Source organism: Cricetulus griseus, chromosome 6, assembly GCF_003668045.3.
Source record: "Cricetulus griseus strain 17A/GY chromosome 6, alternate assembly CriGri-PICRH-1.0, whole genome shotgun sequence".
Classification (NCBI taxonomy): domain Eukaryota; kingdom Metazoa; phylum Chordata; class Mammalia; order Rodentia; family Cricetidae; genus Cricetulus; species Cricetulus griseus.
In genome coordinates, this window is record NC_048599.1 from 89,779,975 (window position 1) to 89,799,921 (window position 19,947).

Sequence of the window (19,947 nt, forward strand, 5' to 3'; positions counted from 1 at the left end):
TCTTTCAATATTTTCAAAATCAATTCTAAAGTGTGAATTTATAGTTACATGTACATTTGTTTATTTATTTATTTGTGTGTGTGTGTGTGTGTGTGTGTGTGTGTGTGTGTGTACATGCTGGCTAAGGCTTGTCACAACAAACTTGTAGGGAACACAGGAGAATTTGAGAAAGTTAATTCTTTCTTTGTATCATTTGAGTCAAGGGTATCATACTCAGTTCACAAGGCCTGGCAACACAGGTCTTCATTTTACCAGCTATCTCACTAGCCCCAGTATTCTTTATTTCTCAGGGTCCTCACTAGCCAATAGCTCATAAGGGCATACACCATACTTGGCACAGGAACTTTTGTTTAAAAAGTCATGGCTTTCTGCAGCAACAGCATCCATTCATGTAAAATCCCTCCCTTGTAATCTAAAGTTCTTAACTAGTTTACAAAGTAGTGGGTTGTTACATCACTCTTTTTCAAGAGAGTTGATATTGGCTTTTCTTTTCTTTTCTTTTTATTTTTTATTCGAATTTTATTAAAATTAGAAAAAAGCTTCTTTTACATGTCAATCCCAGTTCCATCTCCCTCCCCTTCTTCTCTGCACCCACCAACCCTTATCCCATCCCCTGTCAGTTACCCAGGGAGAATAAGACCTTCTATGGGGGATCTTCAAAGTCTGTCATATAATTCGGAGAAGAGCCTAGGCCCTCTTCTGTATGTCTAGGCTGAGAGAGTATCTTTCTATGTGGAATGGGTTCTCAAAGTCCATTCATATATTAGGGATAAATATTGATCCACTGCCAGAGGCCCCAAAGATGGTCCAGGCCTCCTAACTGACATGGACATTCAGGGATTCTCAGTCAGTCCTATGCTGGTATCGCAGCTATCACTCTAGGGTCCATGAGCTCCCCCTTGTTCAAGTCAACTGTTTCTGTGGGTTTCCCCAGCATGGTCTTGGCCCCTTTGCTCACCACTCCTCCCTTTCTGCAACTGGATTTCAGGATTTCAGCTCAGTGTTTAACTGTAGGTGTCTGCTTCTGCTTCCATCAGCTACAGGATGAAGGCTCTAGGCTGGCATATAAGGTAATAAATAATTTCCAATATCTTGATACCCACATCTCCTTAAAATATTGTTTTAATTCATCATAGGGATACATGTGGATACATATAATAGACTAGGAAATTAAGATGAATGCTATCTCAAATCATCTATGCTCCTCTACAGAAAGTTTTAAGCAAGTCAGTTATTCTAAAAACATAAAAAATACAATATAATCAATATAAGGTGAAGACATGCAGACTGGGCTCAAAGCATGTGTTTCTGTAAGATTTTCTTCACTGCCTCTTTCACATCTTTGTTTTTTAAACTGTAGATGAGAGGGTTAAGCATGGGGATCACTACTGTATAAAACACAGAGACAACCTTGTCTTGCTCCATCGAGTAGCTAGAGGTAGGACGCAAATACATGAAAAGAATTGTTCCAAAGAAGATGGTGACAGCCATGAGGTGGGAGGCACAGGTGGAGAAGGCTTTGTGTCTTCCTTCTGCAGAAGGCATCTTCAATATGGCAATAAGGATGCACAGATAAGAAATGAGAACAATCAGAACACAGGTGATGACATTGAAACTGGAGAAAACCATGATCACAATGCCATTGATGTGAGTGTCAGAGCAAGAGAGCTTGAGCAGGGGTGGGGTGTCACAATAGAAATGGTTGATTTTATTAGAACCACAAAAGGACAATCTGAAAGTCATCCCTGTGTGGATGGCTGCATTGCCAAAGCCTGCTAGGAATGAAGTAGTCACCAACATGAAACAAATTCTCCCAGACATGAGAACTGGGTACAGCAGGGGACTCCATATGGCTGCATAGCGGTCATATGCCATCATGGCTAGCAGGAAGCATTCAGTTCCCAAGAAGGAGCCAAAGAAGAAGAATTGGGCAGCACACCCATTGAAGGAAATGCTCTTATCCTCAGTCATGAGGTTCACCAGCATCTTAGGAGTGACGGAAGAAGAATAAGAAGCATCAACAAAGGAAAGGCTGCTGAGAAAGAAGTACATAGGTGTATGCAGACAGCGGTCAATCTTAATCAGTGCTATCATGCCCAAGTTACCCACCAGGGTCATCATGTAGATCACCAGAAACAATGCAAAGAGGACACCCTGCAGGTCTGCATTGTCTGAGAGCCCCATGAGGATAAACTCTGTCACTTCTGTGTCATTTTTGTCTTGGACTCCTTTCATAGTTCTGACCATGTGTACTGCAACATAGGAAGTTGGAACATTGCATTAATTTAGATGAATGTAGTATATAGATGACATAAGTATTAACAAACACATATATATTGATTTTTGATACAAATTTTTTACAGAATAATGAAATATTGATACCATAGTCAAAAGTATCTTGGAACTGATATCAGGTCAAAACCCTTGTATCTGAATCTTGTGTACTTGCCCCTAAGGACCTTAAAAAGATTTAACATTTATTGACTTTGTCTTTGTCATTAACTAGTTTTGAGATATAACTATTTTCATTATGAATGATAAAGAAATTTATAAATATGTAGGCCTAGGACTTACAACTGAAGAAACATGGCACATGTTTCTTAAACCACTGACTTCTCTTTCTTGGGATATTATATATATATATATATATATATATATATATATATATATAAATTGAAATATTAAATGTTAACAGCGTGATTCAAAGACAATCTTTGAAACTGTGTACTTCATGTTTTTATGGACATTGAAAGAAATTGGGGCTAACTTCATGCAGTCATTGGATTTAAATCAACTAAACATCAAGAAAGTGTGCTAATGCACTCTGATGATTAGAGAACCTGATCCTAGGAATGTGTAAACATTCACAATGAAAAAAAAAGTGTAAGCAGCCAGTGTAGTTCAAACCATTACACTGAAAGTAACAAGATCACAGGAGAATTATTATAAAGCAGGTTATCTATGGATAACAATCATGTCCTAAATTGCTCAAGCTTGAAGAAAGGATTTAATATTTTCACCAAAATAAAAGACTAATATGTGAATATATATATATATATATATATATATATATATATATCATTTTAAACCTGATTGAACAGTTACATGAACACAAGCATTAACAAAAAATCCCAGCATGTTATTCCTTGAAAAACGGTTTTGGTATTTACATTATCAGTTAAAATAAATTTAGTTAGCAATACTAACAAAATAACAGGACAATAGCACAGCACAAAGAAATGCCTAATGACAACAATGAATCAAAAGAATTACTTTAATATTGCAAAACACGAATGTAAGTAAAATTAACACCTATCAAACATGTAGTGAATTCAAATAGAGAAGAAATTAATCAAAAGGAAAACAACAGGTCTGAAGAGATGCCAGCCTTATCCTCCAACAAACAACTTAGACTACACTGCCAATCAGAAGGGCTCTTCATGCCTGTTCCAGGACTCCACAGTTTTCATTATCTCATATTGATTACCAATAGACTAAGTTGACATAGCCTACTCAGGAAATTATGGTTCAGTATGCCAAACCACCAACTTTTCACTCATAGAAATATATTACTTGATATTTTATAAAATTAAAGCACAGGGCTAACTTTTTCCAATACTTTTGCTCACAGTGATAGTGAAGATGATATTAAATTTATGCAGCTGGTTAGAAGACAGTAAAAGATCTGATTTTGTCTTTCAGAAACATAAATTTCTACAGATGAAGATTGATATATAGTTTCCATTGATACAGGAACTCAAAAATTAAACAATATAAACCCTTCTATTTTCATATTTGCTATAACGTTCTTGAGGTTTCATTGTTTCTGTTACTATATGTGAACCTCACCAATCAGTGATGGAGTTTTGGAAGGCACTGTCCCAAGAACATCCATTAGAGTATGTGGGTGCTTGGACAACCAGTGGTACAGTTTGTGTCATAACATAGATACTGTATTGCTATAATGTTTTCACTTTCTCAGCATGGTATTGCCCTTGTCAGTGAGTAACTGGCACAGAAAAATTTTGAGAATGGCTTCATTAGTCTCTGGAGAGATGGCTCAGTGGTTAACAGGGTTGATTATCAGCACCCACCTATGTGCTCACCTATAAAGCTCACAACCATTTATAATACCACTTCAAGGGGATCCACCATGCCACGGATACTGCACATGTGTGATGGATAGCCATACATACAGACAAAATGCTCATGCACATACAACAAAATAGACATTAAAAATCATTTCATCTCCAGAAAATAAGAATGAATCATTTTTGTCACCTTTCCAAACATAACTACCATAAGAAGTTTAACAAAATAGTGAAAATAAAATGCCTCAAAAGTACTTCTAGTGATGAATACAAAGTAATTATCAGTAAAAGAAAGGGTTACAATGTCTTTAATATGCTTTAAATCATTTCTATGCTCAACAAACCCTGTGTTAAATGATTTGGTTGTATTGCTTATTGTGAATGTCTATAGGATAATCAGAGAGCAAATATAAGGTGCAAATTATTAACTTGCCAAGAGTCACAAACCTTCCCCAGTGCAGCATAAATATATACTCCAATTAAATCTCATTTATGAGCTCCATTCATTCTACTGCATTAACTTATTTACAGTGAAGTCACAAGTCAGCTGGGGATGCAGTTCAGTGGTCGAGCACTGACATAGCATGTGTGAGTTTTCAGTTAACCCTAATTGCTGCCCCAAAATATAATATCTCTACCAAGGAACTATAACTTCATATATTTATAACAAAATATGATCTATTTTAAAACCTTATCTGTGAATCATGCTCTTGAGTCTTTAGTTGTTGTTGTTTTGTTTTGTTTTCTTCTTATGCAGCTCCTCCCTGTGTCTTAATTGGAAATGGAGACCCTCCTACCACAGCCTCTCTATGGCTGTGATTACAGAGGTGAGCCACCAATCCTCACATTTCTCCTCTATTTTAATAAAGATATGTCCCATTTCTCTGAAATATACGTTCCACCTTGCTGTGATTTTTCAGTCAAACCCACAGCCCAGACAATACTGAACTGGCCTTTGGGCATCCACATGTATCTGAAAATAACTTTAAGATTTCCTAAGGTACATCTTGTATTTAAAATGACGTGAAGGGATATATGGGAGGGCTTGAAGTAAAGGAAGAAAAGGATAATGGTGTAATTTTATTACAATCTCAAAAATAAAGAAAAAACTGAATTTTAAGAAGTCATAGAATCATATTTCTTATTGCTATTTATTTTTAACCTAACAACTACAAATTTCAGAGCAACAAAGTGAAGTTAACTTAACATACTTTCTTCATCCCTAGTAGCTTTTAGAATTTTGAGTCAGTGACTTTTGCTTCAGGTTAGTCCTCTAAGCAAACAGAATATTGAAAGTATTCCCCCTACCTTGTGTGAGTGCTGTTTCTGTTCTATGACTAAATTCACTTACAAGCACTGCTTCAGGGAGAACACAGCTTCCTTCTTGAAGGAGTTATTGAAACTCTTGACTCCACACACAGAAGAAACTAAAACTTATTTTTTTCACATTTCCTTAAAAGAGAGCAAGGAAGTTCCCTTCACAGAAGAGCATCTGTCACTCTACTCCAGCTGTGTATGTTCCACTGTTGCCAGAGACTTCAGAACACACTGCAGAGTATTCACACTCAATTTAAGTAGGATGTGGTTCTAATTCCATGGTCTCTGGGGAATGATTCTCTCTTGTGACATCCATGAAATATACTTGTTTCCTCTCTGAAATTTAGAAAATATCAGGTCTCCTTTGTATTTCTTTGCTTCTCTCTTGGGAACACAAACATGTTTGAGAATGACATTTGAGCACTATGCTCCTAAACACGGTTATACAACCTTCCTCTGTCTCCTCCAAAAGCTGGGGCTTAGTCTAACTGGAAAACTTGAGTTCTACAATACAGAAGGTTAGGCCTATCTCTAGTGCCACTTTCTACAAGAAAGCTATGTACACACAAGAAGTTAGGATATTAGATAATGGTTAGGGGTGGAATGGGGAGACACTGGGCAATTGAGACCCCATGGGTTGTTTTCGGGGATGACACCTCTGTTCTGTGCTTCAGTGACACTGTCACTTTGGAATTTTTCTTAAGTCTTTCTTAGCTTTATCATCTCCTATGGCTTTGGAGATAAGTCTGAATTGCTGCATTTAGTACACAGAAATAATCAATGAATAAAAGTTTACACATACTCAACTACAGAAGAAGAGGCATAAATTTTGGAGGGACACATGGGGTAAATGATGGGGTGGAAAAGATGTAGATACAGATATATGAACATCCACAAAAAGTTAAAAGTTAAAAATCATTTCCTCACCCTTACACTCATTTTATACACATATCTAAGATCTCCAAAAACATAATTATTAAATTGCAGAATGGTGTGAGGGTTCCTTGTAAAACTCTGGAACCATATTGTACACACCTGCTCAATCCAGTAGGTGAGCACAGCCTAGTCTTCATTGGGAAACCCTGCTTTAACTTATTGTTTTAAGGTTTTTGTATCACTCATGAATGATATACTTAAAAGCTTCACGTCTTCATTGTGTACATTTGGATGTGTTTAGAGACTGAAAACACTGAAGTTATACAGAAAGTTCAAATTAATAAGCACACACATCTGAAACCTTTCTTGGTTCCCTTTCTCTTGCTAATTACTTGTAACACCCTTTCTTTAATACATTAATACCATTCTATAGGAAATAGCTTTTCCAAAGGACTTTCAGAAATAAACATCAATCCTTCTCATTCATCTGCTAAATCATATCACACAAGAGTCTTTAGCCTAAACAACAACAAAAAAGTCTGTATTGCAGGATGTGATGAGGAACACCATGAGCTAGAGAGTCAGAGGTAAGCAGGTCTCAGTGAATTCAAGGTTAGTCTGGTTTACATACGGTGTTCCATTCCAGCCAGGGTTTTATAATGAGACCCTGTATCAAAGCAAAACAAAACAAAAAACAGGAAATTAAATATAACAATAAAAGAAAATGAAATGATAGTGTTTACAACAAATCATCATTATAGAATCATATCTTCAAATAAACATGTACATCTTTCTTATTATTAATCTCAAAGGATAGAGAAAGTAAAATTCCTCAGGGGATGACATTCAGCATATCTCTGTGTCTCTAGTGAATGTAGAAAATCATTTCATGGTATTTCTTCTGTGAAACAGCATGTCACTCTGAGAATTAAATACCTCCTGCAGAAAGGTACAACAGCAGGAGGAGCAAGTGGCTCTGAAACAAATGCCAGGGCAATTCACAATCTGTGGACTAGTTGCAGAATATTCACTCAACAGGACCTATCTAAGGAGAGAAACGCTTCAGCCTGCTACTAACAGGTAGAAAACAAGTCAACTCTCTATTGGGACAGGACAGGGAATAGACATGACCTGCTCAGGGCAAGCTCACAATGACCAATGCTCCTCTGAGTACTGGCTCTTCTTGACATCAGGTCCTTAAACCACATTTCAACAAAAACAACAACAATGGTGAAGCCTAATTTTCAATTTTATTTGTTTCTGCAAGTCATAATTTAGTAGTTGATAGAATTAAAGTTCTTCTTCTCCACCACATCCAATTCACAGATCAGAAATTCATAGTGAATAGAGCAGTTCACAGAGTTGAAACAATCCCTGCAAAGAGCTGCAGTGGCATCACCAGAGTCTTAATCATTGTTCTTCTCATAGAAACTTCAAATTCTGTTAAAGCATATAAATCTAAACTTTTTGTCTAACATTTACTTTAACAGGGCAGTTCTGTTTCTAGAGTTTTCTTAAATAGTTCTGTTTGTGGCTAACATGTAATCAGCTCTTTTTTTCCAGTGCTCTACCATTTCTTCATAGGGGTTGAACATTCATTACTTGAACCTAAAAGGAAAACGTGTGTGTGTGTGTGTGTGTGTGTGTGTGTGTGTGTGTGTGTGTGTGTGTTTGTGTGTGTGTGTTTGTGTGTGTGTGTGTGTGTGTGTTTGTGTGTGTGTGTGTGTGTGTGTGTGTGTGTGTGTGTGTGTGTTTTGCCTTACTGAAGCTCTGAGTCTGAGCATTACAGCCTAGTTTGCACTCATTTTTAATTTAACTTAGTTGCCTTAGAATTAAAATACTCTCTCCCTTGCAGTGAAGACAGTAGGTGATGTGTCACCACTGAGATATTCATTTAATTCCCTCTAAAGATTTATGAATATGAAATTATATACTGAATTAAGCATTCATCTTAGTATACAATGGTAAAATGAATTCAGTACTCAACACAAAACAATCATTTCACCCAGAACTTTAGATATATTCTAGCTGAATTTTATGCAGTATGTTAAGCTAAATATTTTTCCTCATATTTAACAAGTGAAAAGTCATCAAGACAAATACTTTTCTGAGAAATAACAAAAGCAAATGGCAATGGATGAATTTCTCTGTCCACAACACAAGAGAGTAAGCAGGATGTTTGTGATAAGTGAAGCGTTTTCTCATATTCAGCTGTTTTTTTTTTATCAAATCTTGAATTTCTAAGGAAGGAGGATGCATTGCTAATCACATTGTTCAATGGAGTGACTACATAGCCAGCCGTGGGTCTGAACCTAACTCATTACACCGTAGCTCTGGGTAGCTCTTAATCCTGTAAGTACTACAGTTCAATGTTGTACCTGCAATTCAGAAATAATGTCTTGGTCTGGCCTCTATCTACAAAAGTATAACACTGACTTATTTTTTCAATAATATTATTTCCTCTCTTGCTGAAAGAAAGGACATCCTAGCAAGAGTTAAACCATTTATTCAAGGGTGTGTGTGTGTGTGTGTGTGTGTGTGTGTGTGTGTGTGTGTGCATGTGTACATATATATGTATGAAAATGGGCACATGATTGCCATAGCTTGTGTGAATGTGAAAGGACAACCTCAGATATTGGTCCTTGCCTTCCACCACCTTTGAAAAGGTCTCTTTTTACTGTTCAGCACTGCACACACCAGACAAACTGTCCCATGAGATTCCAGGGATTCACCTGTCTACCTCCCAGCTCTCCTAGAAACATCAAGATCATATACATGTATTACTATGCCTGACCTTATATGAGTTCTGAGGATTGAAAGTCAGATCCTCACTTTTATGTGGAAAACACTTTACCTACCTAACTGGTTCTAAAGCTTTTTTTTCTTATCCTTGCTACTAGTGGATTGTTTTTAAATTTCTGCATGATGCATTAAAAGTAAGGAATGACCACAAATCTAGAAAATCAGCCACCACAATTCTATGATTATTTAACTTACAGTGAGACTTTGAAAATCTCTCAGTGAAAGTTGCTATTTCCCAAGGAAACTAATCTGTGAAATAATACATGTACTCAAATGCAGTAATGAAGTGAGAGTAAAAAGGACAGTGTCACCTAATTTGTTTTGGTTTTCTTCTTGATTTTTTAGATAACCACATTAAAGTACAATTGACATAGAAAATACCTGAAGCACATACTATCCGGTATATTTATATATATGTTTGCAGGTAAGAACTCATCGTTGCAAACAGTATCGTAAGCCAATGCATCACAGACAAAGGGTTTCCTGGGACTCTATCACTGCTACATATTATTTGTATTTATATATATTTCAAGCAATCATATACCTGCTTTCCATCACTATTAATTACTCATTTAATACATTTTTGTAAGTGGGATAATTAAAGTATACGATGTTTATGTTTTTGTTCTCTGAGTGTAATTATTTTTGTGTTAATCCTCCATAGTAAATATACCTTCTCTTTTAGTTGAGTATGCCCACACTGTAGTCTGTTAGGTTTTTCCTCTATGCATGGGCTCTTAGGTTTGTTTATATTTTTGATGGATGACTCATAAAATCAGTGTATACAGGCTTATTTTTTAAGAGACTAAGCACTTTTACACTTTACATTTCTACTAACAATGATAAAAACTTTAATTCCCCTACTTCCTTGTTATCAAAATTGAATTTTAATATACATTTATTAATATTTCACTATTGTTTAATTTGTATTCCACTAATATGAATATTTGACTATTTTCTTTTTAAGTATTAAATTCATTTAAAACCAAGCACTATGTTCAGTGTAATCAGGAATGATACAATTTTCTTATATTTTTAACCTTATTTCCGATTTTAAATTTATCTTTAATTCTAGTAGTGTGTGAGACAGAGAGAGAGAGAGCCTGACAGACAGACAGAAAGAGAGAGGTCACACACATGTGCATGTGTGCAGGTTTATACAGATGTCAAAAGATGGCTTTAAATCTACAGGAGCTGAAGTTACAGTTGTTTGTGAGCTGCCTGATATTGGTGCTAGGAGCCAAACTCCACATCTCATCCATATAAGCAAGTACTCTTAGCAGTTGAGCCACCTTTCCTGAGTCTCAATTAGAATATCTTAAAAAAAAAACTATTTATGGTGTAAAAATGAGAAGCACGTGGGAAATGTAGCAGACAACTTCCATAACTGTCTTTACAATTTTATTCAGCCATCACATCCCTGGAAACCTCAGGGCCCATTCTGTGTTAACTGTCTTTTCTTAATAAATACTCAGGTTTCTTTGTGAATTACAGATATAGACCTTTGTCAGAAAGGTGCTTTCCAAGTAATTTCTTCCACGCAGTTTTTTTTTTTTTTCCATTCTGTTCCCTGGTTGATGTAATGGACTTAACAATGTGCACAATGGACTAAGAGTAAATTGACTGATGTATGTCTAGGGGGGGAGATCTTCTAAGGTAATGTATCTCAGACACCATCTTTTTGTGATTGATTATATTCCTGTAAAAAGTAAAAGCTAAGAGTACAACTTGTGACTGTTTCTAACCTTAGGATTTAGTCTTATCTATGAATGTCCAGAACCCCATAAATGTACCACTCCCTCGGCTTTCTCTTCCTTGTGAAGCAGTCTTTCTTCAGGTTTGTGTCAGTGTTCTACCCTTTTCTAAATTACCTTCCTCTCCATCATTTTTATTTGATTTGTTTGAATTTGCCCACTGCCTTTAATTCTGCAAGTGAATAGACAGCCATCTAATCGAATATGGGAATGAAGCATCACAAATGGGTATTCCTGTGTTTTGTTTCAGAGAGAAGAACATCAAACCTTATCTTTGTTGCTAGTGAATACAGTGTGTAATCACAAAGATCATCAAAATCTGATGTCTTGTTTAAATAATCTCAGGTTACTAAAGTTGTTGAAGAGGTAGAACGTGCTCACTCAGGAAGCTCAACATCTCCAACATAGGCGTGCACCTGTAAAGGATACCAAACATTGAAACAACTTCCCAGGTCACTATTATAGTCACTAAATTGAGTAAGTTGGTAGAGCTTTGAGTATCATCCAAAAAAAGCCTTCTTTTAATATAAAAAGTCTATAATATCCTGAGCACAAAATCGCTTAAGTTTATTTTGAGTATTTCCAGTGACCAGAAATATATTAAACACATTAATAAACAAAACTTGGAAACACACACACACACACACACACACACACACACACACACACACACACACACACACACACAAACCACTGCTTGGAACAATGGATATAGAAAATCACTCAGTTGTGACTGAGTTTATCTTTGTGGGCATCACTCAAGACCCTCAGCTGCAGATCATCTTTTTTGTGGTCTTCCTCATTATCTACCTGGTCAATGTGGTAGGGAATGTTGGCATGATCATCCTGATCATAACAGACAATCAGCTTCACACTCCCATGTACTTTTTCCTCTGCAACCTCTCCTTTGTTGACCTGGGCTACTCCTCAGCCATTGCTCCCAGGATGCTGGCTGATTGTCTAACAAAACGCAAAATTATCTCTTTCTCCAGCTGTGCCACCCAATTTGCTTTCTTTGTAGGTTTTGTAGATGCTGAGTGCTACGTACTGGCTGCAATGGCCTATGACCGATTTGTGGCCATCTGTAGACCTCTTCACTATAGCACTCTCATGTCCAAGAAAGTTTGCTTGACCCTGATGCTGGGCTCTTATCTGGCTGGCCTAGTGAGTTTAGTGGCCCACACTTCCCTTACTTTCAGCCTCAGTTACTGTGGTTCCAATATCATCAACCATTTCTTCTGTGAAATCCCGCCACTTCTGGCTCTCTCTTGCTCAGATACCTACATCAGTGAGATATTGCTGTTCAGTTTGTGTGGTTTCATTGAGTTCAGCACCATCCTTATCATCTTCATCTCCTATGCTTTCATCCTCATTGCAATCATCAGAATGCGATCAGCTGAAGGCCGCCTAAAGGCTTTTTCTACCTGTGGGTCTCACCTTACTGGTGTTACACTCTTTTATGGTACAGTCATGTTTATGTACCTGAGGCCAACATCCAGCTACTCCCTAGACCAAGACAAGTGGGCCTCTGTGTTCTATACCATTATCATTCCTATGCTGAATCCCTTGATCTACAGTTTGAGGAATAAGGATGTAAAAGCTGCTTTCAAAAAACTGATTGGAAAGAAACCTCAATAATTACACGAAATTAAAATCTGATTTTTCAAGAGGTAAATGAACGTAACAGAAGGACATTGTCAGCATATGTTGAATGGGAAATGTCACTCAAGTTACCATCTTCTTGATGAACAAACTTGGAAGAATTTTCTAGAACTTTTTGCAACCTGAATCTCAATTAAGTTTCTACAGTTACTGTGATAGGTAGTAGAAATTATCTCATTTTACAAATAACAAAATTAAAGCACCAGCAGGTCAGCAAAATTGTCAAAATTAATAGAAAGAATACAAAACCGATCCAAGGGCCACACTTCCCATGGTAAACATTCATGTCATTAATTACCTAGAAAACAACCCACATATAGATTCTGTGACTTTTTAGCTATGTAATCTTTGTCAAGTTGTTAGATACCTCTAAAATCAAGTTACCTTTTATCATTAAAAAATTCAAAGTTGTTTGAGAATTCTACATCTTCTTGTAATGTGTTTAGATCAAATCCAACCCCCTTTCCTCTCTTCCTCTACCATCCCTTCCAATCTGTTTTTCCCTTCAAAGTTCATATACACTTTTTCTAAATTGCTAGTCCATTTAGTGATGCCTGTATGTGCAGTTGTATAGGACCATCTACTGGAGCATGTAGTTGTATAGGACCATGTACTGGAGCATGGGTAACCTCTGAGGAGCTGAGTTCCTAAAAAAAAAACTTATGTAGTTGTCCTGACCTGCAGGACAGCAACCTAGGGAAAGATATCCAGGGGGGAATGGGGACAAGAGATGCGAGAGAATGACCACAAGACAAGATTCTGATCATGTGGCAAATTTTATTTTTCCCAGGCTAGCTTATATAGTTACTAGAGTGTGGTAAAGGGGAGAAAGAGAAGAAGCCAAGAGCCAGGTGTTAGTTTAAGCAGGATGTTAGAAAACTATAGAAGGAGGATGTTGGCAGGGTAAAAAGTTCATGGGTGGTGGGGTGAGGGAGTGTTACCTAGGTAAGTGGTGGGGAGAGGGAGGGTTGCTTAGGTAAGTGGGCCTGTGGTTGGAAGAAAGGATTGACATCTAGGTCATGTTGTTCCTTCTGGGTGCTCATGCTTCTAGAAGCCATTAATAATCAAAAGGCAGTTCTATAACCATGTGGCCTGCCAAATTTTGGCCTAAAGGTTCATGCCAAACTGTATGGCTCCCAACAAACTTATACTCCTTCCCTCAGCAGCCATCAATTGACAGTAGCTCCTGGTTTGGGAAGGAGGCTTCATGACCCACTTTCCCCATCCATGCTGGGATTGTGTCTGGCTTGATCATGTGCATGTCTTAAATGCACAATCACAGTCATTATGAATCCACATCCATATTTGCCCTGTCATAGCCAACAAACAGTGTTTTACTGTAGATATCTACTACCTCAGAGTTTTAGAATCCTTCTGCCTTGTTCTGTGACAATACCTGAACCTTGAGAAGAGTGGGTATTTGGAGAATAAGACATGGGAATGTTCAGCACTAAATGGGAAGCCTTATAACATTTTAAAGCTTATACCCCTCCACAATGAGGTTTCTATCATATAAAATATACCAGTAAGGTGAGACCCACAGGTGGAAAAATCAGTTATTTTTCTTTCTAATTTATGTTACCTATCAATATTTATGACTGTCCATAATCACACCATCAATGTGTGATAATAAGCTGAAGATGAATTGTTTTGGTTTTCATGCTGTAGCTTCAGATAGAAGTGTTTTCATAAATTTGTAAGTACTAGAATTGTGGATATAAATTCAATAATCATATTTTTGATCCCAGTCTTATCAAGTCTGTCAGTTAAAACACTGCTCTCTGTGTACTTCATTTTCTTCATCAATAGAATGAAGACTATGTTTATATTTTATTGAAACTATCAGTTTGCATAGTTACTAGTTCAATAAATCCCTTATGTTTGAAAGGACCGAGCTCTCTTTTGTCTCTTGAAATTTTGACAATAATAATAAAATGCTAAATATATCAATCATATTCCCCATAATAGGTTGTAAAATTTATGATCACTGGTATCTTTAATATCAAAAGAGAGTTTGTATCACTTCCTTAGTTGCCATAAAGAAAAAATTGGATGAAGTGGGTACAAGTAGAGATAGCATGTGACATAAAGCTGAGATTTGAACCATATAAACTCAGTTGAGAATGAAAAATATAAGATACATAATTTAATGGAGTTTATTCTTTTAGGAAAATATAACAAATGTGAATATCTTATATCACAGGAAAACTAATGATAAATATTAAGAAAGAATCACAAAGTTCTATGTTGATTCACAAAACAATAGTGCATTTTTCCAGAGATAAGAAAAATATTATAAAGAATTACGTATTTGAACATCTTAAAAGCTTGAGCAAAAAGTTAAGGAGAAGAAAATGAGGCAGGGAATTTATACTAGTGGAATAATGTACAGTGTCAGAAACACTTACTTGGGCTGAATGTGCACCTTCATTCTCTGGTAACAATTTAAAGACATGGAATTTATTCTTTTGGGAAAAAAGGAGTTTATATCTTGTGCATAGTAGAGAACAGATTTGCTGCTCTCTGAAAGAGCCACCCTCACAGCACTCTGCCCTCCAGAAGTCCATAATCCATTTTCATCTGAATTTGTTACAGAATGGAATTTTTGTTCTCTGTAAACTCTTGCTTATTCCAGCACCCATTCTCTAAACTCTACAAATCCACTTGTAACACACAAAGTTCAATTATATGTGGCACATCCATCATCACTTCTTTGCAAATTATTCCTAGATACACTGTCCAGGACATTCTTATCTTTAAGTAAATCAGAACTAGCTATGGCAATGTCCTTGAAGGAAGTTGCCCCTGTTATTGAAATTGGTTTTGGTTGTCACCAATTTGTTTGGAGAAAATATTGATAATGCTGCCCAGACACATAGTGAAACATTTGGAAAGCTGAAATCTGATATGTTTAAGTAATTCCATATTAATAGATGTTGATCTTCCAATGTGCTACAGAAGTGCTTTGCATAAAATTCTGCTATAATATGAAACATCTATACCTTAACATGTAGGCATTTTGGGGAAACATATAGGGGGGAATAAGGACTGGAAAATATCAATTATGCACTAAAGGTTCATCAAACAAATAAATAGCCAGCCTCATTGGAACAGAAGAAAGCCAATGGAATCCAAGCCAAATTTTCAGACTAAAGAAATATGAACTCCTAAAGGAGTGTCAGCAGCTCAACTTCTTTCTTTTCTAAGTGAGACTGATGTATTGGGGGGGTCCATCTTTTCAACATAACAGTGTTTCAAAGTTGATTGATTGATTGATTGATTGATTGATTGTGCTAGAAACTGAACTCTGAACTACATTCATACAATAAATTCTCTGCCCACAGTAGCTCCTCTTTGGGAAATGATGAAACTGGAGTTAGGGGAATATAATTGCTCTTATGACCACATTCTTACCTTTGGGTACTATAGGTAGAATTAAAAGAAATTAAAATTTTAATCATGTGCAGATATTCTATGATAACCATAGTTGTTGGGAATTCAGGTGTGCATAGCCATGTCTTCTCTGTGGTCTACCTCCCCATCTTCTAGCAGTCCTCTATGTGTCTCTTCTTCCCAGATGTCCCCTAGCCTGATGACAGGATGTATAGTCAAGATAGATTGCATACATAAATAAAATTTTCAAAGTGCAATAATAAAAACATCATAACATTATCATCATAATATTGACCTAAAATTAATCAGATACGAATGTTGTTCAAGATAAACTTTAAGAGGTTTATAGTAAATTTAATTTCAGTGATGATATATGATCCATAGGTAGAAAGATAAACAAGTAAATAGATAGCTATCATAAAATATACTTTATTTTATAGTTAAAAAGGCTAAGGTCATTAGCATAATATCCCATGATATCATGACAAAGTTATAATCTAAAAATTATGATCTTTTTCTTTTTTCAACATCTAATAAGATGATGGTGTATATTTTTCTTCCATTTTGTTTACATGGTAGATTACATTCACTGATTTTTATGTGCTCAATTATCCCTCCATCACTAGGATGAAAGCTTCTTGTTCACAGTGAATGAACTTTTTATGTGTTCTTGGATTCAATTCAGGTTATGATTTTTTTTGAGTATTTTTACATCAATGTTCATGAAGGTAATTGATCTGTAATTCTCTTTCATTGCTGAATCTTTGTGTTTTGAATATCAGGATGACTGTGGCCTCATCACAGTCATTTGATGTGAATTTGATGACTGTGAATTTGTGAATTTGGCAATGTTCCTTCTGTATATATGTTGTGGAATAATTCAACAAGTATTGGTATTAGCTCCTCTTTGAAAGTCTGATAGGATTATGTGCTAAAACCATCTGGCCTTGGGTTTTTGGTTGTTTGTTTGGGAGACATTTAAAGAATATTTTTATTTCCTTGGTGGGGGCATTACACATCTGTGTAAATTGTGTGATCTTGATTTAACTATGGTAAGTGTCATCTATCAAGAACATTGTCCATTTCTTTTAGGATTTCCATTTATGTGGAGTAAAGGTTTTTGAACTAATGATTCACTGGATATCCTTTGTGTCTGTTGGTATTTCTACTTTTCTGTTTCTGATTTTTGTTAATTTGAATATTCTATGTTTTTATTTAAATTATAAACAAGATTGTTTTACATGTCAATCCCTGTTCCCTCTCCCTCCCCTCCTCCCCTGCCACCCACTAACACCCTGCCTATCCAATACCATTTCTGCTCCCCAGGGAAAGTGAGGCCTTCCATGAGGGGGTCTTCAGAGTCTGTCATATCCTTTGAGATAGGGCCTAGGCCCTCCCCTGTGTATCTAGGCTGAGGGAGTATCCCTCTATGTGAAATGGGTTCCCAATGTCCATTCCTACACTAGGGATAAGTACTGATCTACTACAAGTGGCCCCATATATTTCTGAGCCTCCTCACTGATACCCACATTCATGGGATCTGGATCAGTTCCATGCTTGTGTCCCAGTGATCAGTCTCGGGACCAAGAGTTCCCTCTTGTTCAGGTCAGCTGTTTCTGTGGGTGTCACTAGCATGGTCTTGACCCCTCTGCTTATCACTCCTCCTCTGCAACTAGATTCCAGTTCAGTTCAGTGTTTATCTGTGGGTGTCTGCTTCTACTTCCATCAGCTGCTGGATGAAGGCTCTAGGATGGTATATAAGTTAGTCATCAATCTCGTTATCAGGGGTAGGCATTTAAGTAAGCCTCTCCACTGTTGCTTAGATGGTTAGTTGGTATCATCCTTGTAGATCTCTAGACATTTCCCATCTGCATGATTTCTCTTTAAACCTATACTGGCTCCATCTTTGATGGTTTCTCTTATTTTGCTCTCCTCTCTTCTTCCCCCTACACAACCTTCCTGCTCCCTTTTGTCCTCCTCACCCCTCCTCTTCTCCTCTTCTCATTCTCCTAGTTCCCTCTCCCCTCCCCCTATGCTCCCACTTTGCTCAGGAGATCTTATCTTTTTCCGGGGGACCAGGTATGTGTCTCTTAGAGTCCTCCTTGTGAGGATCACTTGAGTCGAGGAGTTCTGGGCTATAGTACACTATGCTGATCGGGTGTCTGCAATAAGTTTGGCATCAGTATGGTGACCTCCCGGGAGCGGGGGGCCACCAGGTTGCCTAAGGAGGGGTGAAACAGTCCAGGTCAGAAACAGAGCAGGTTAAAACTCCCATGCTGATCTATATGTGTTTTTAATTGTTTTGAATAAGGATGCATGGACATATGCAAACATAATAAAGACAATTTACAGCAAGCCTATAGCTAACATCAAATTAAATGGAAAGAAAATCAAAGAAATTCCACTAAAATCAGTAACAAGACAAGACTTCCCACTCTCTTCATATTTATTCAATATAGTACTTGAAGTTCTAGCTACAGCAATAAGACAACTAAAGGAGATCAAGGGAATAAAATTTTGAACAGAAATGGTCCAAGTATCATTATTCACAGATCATATAATACTATACATCAGAAATCCCAAAAATATTCTACCAGGGCAATCCTACAGTAAAAGCCTCCAGTGAAGATATTGGATAAAAGATTCCCTCAAAAACACAGAAGAAAGAAAGAAAGAAAAAAGAAAGAAAGAAAGAAAGAGAGAAAGAAAGGGAGGAAAGAAGAAAGATCCTTCTTATATACAAAGTTAAACAAGCTGAGAAAGAAATCAGGGATCACCATCCTTCAAAATAGACACAAATAATATAAAATATTTTGGAATAACTCTAACCAAACAAGTGAAAGTTTTTTATGAAAAAAACTTAATGTCTTTGAAGGAAGAAATTGGAGAAGATATCACAGGATGGAAAGACCTCACATACTTATAGAACAATAGGATTAACATAGTAAAAATGGCATCTTACCACAGCAATCTTTAGATTCAATAAAATCCCCCATCAAAATCTAAACAAATACTTTTTTTAGTTTGTCCATTGCTTTTTAAATAATTAATTATTTAACTTGTTTTACATTCCTGTCACAGTTTCCCCTCCCTCCTATCCTCCAAGTCCCTCCCCTACCCTGCTCTAAACCCCAAAGTCCACTACTCCATTTGTGTTCAGAAAATGGCAGGCCTTTCATGGATATCAACAAAACATAGCATATCAAGTTGCAGTAAGACTAAAAACCTCCCCATGTATTAAGACTGAATAAGGTGAGCCAATATGAGTAATAGTATCTCCAAAGCCAGCAAAAGACTGAAAGACAGCACCTGCTCCACTATTAGGACTCCCATAAGAAGACCAATTTATACAACAGTTCCTTATATGTAGAAGGCCTAGGACAGTCCCATGCAGGTTTCCTGGTTGTCAATTCCAATTCTATAAGCTCCTATGAGTACAGGTTTGATGGGGAATGTACTATGTATCTTTATCTTATTGACTGTTAAATAAAATACTGTTTGGCCAATGAGACAGCAAGTTAAACAGGACTAGGAGTTAAAGAGGATTCTGGGAAATGTAGTAGAGAAGTGCTGATCCATGCAGGAAGTGACATAGCAAGGAGACTCATATTTAAGCAAAGGAGAAACAGGAAGGGCCCCTTTTTTCCCTTTGCCTCCTCCAGTGGCAGGATGTGATCCACCGACAAGGGAGGATGCCAACAAGGCGTCCGATAAGATAAGTCTTATAACATATATAGATTTATGATAATTAAGACTGAGCTAGCAGATGAGAAGTCCAAGCAGATTTGAAACTAATACAAGTTTCTATGTATTCATTTGGGCCTAACTCGGGAGGGCGGCTGGTGTAAAGCTTGCACATGGCGGTGGGGCTCAGGTGGCTTTTGGCAGAAAGATTTATCGTAGCACAGGTTAGTAGTTCATGTAGTTATCTTGTGATGTCCTTGACCCTTTTAGCTCTTACAAGACTTCCTCTCTCTCTTCAGCAGGATTTCCTGAGTTCAGCCTAATGTCTTACTGAAGGTCTCTGTTTCTGTTTCCATCAGTTGCTGGAT

At 36.9% G+C, this 19,947-nt stretch overlaps 2 protein-coding genes across 2 annotated transcripts; one reads left to right on the forward strand and one right to left on the reverse strand.

Moving 5' to 3' along the window:
• Positions 1-1,293: 1,293 nt before the first annotated feature.
• LOC100774687 (olfactory receptor 1020) lies at positions 1,294-2,247 on the reverse strand. Its single transcript, XM_027421220.1, has one exon. The coding sequence runs from the start codon at positions 2,245-2,247 to the stop codon at positions 1,294-1,296; it is 954 nt and encodes a 317-aa protein (XP_027277021.1).
• A 9,298-nt stretch (positions 2,248-11,545) lies between these two features.
• LOC100759061 (olfactory receptor 1019) lies at positions 11,546-12,478 on the forward strand. Its single transcript, XM_027421221.1, has one exon. The coding sequence runs from the start codon at positions 11,546-11,548 to the stop codon at positions 12,476-12,478; it is 933 nt and encodes a 310-aa protein (XP_027277022.1).
• Positions 12,479-19,947: the final 7,469 nt, after the last annotated feature.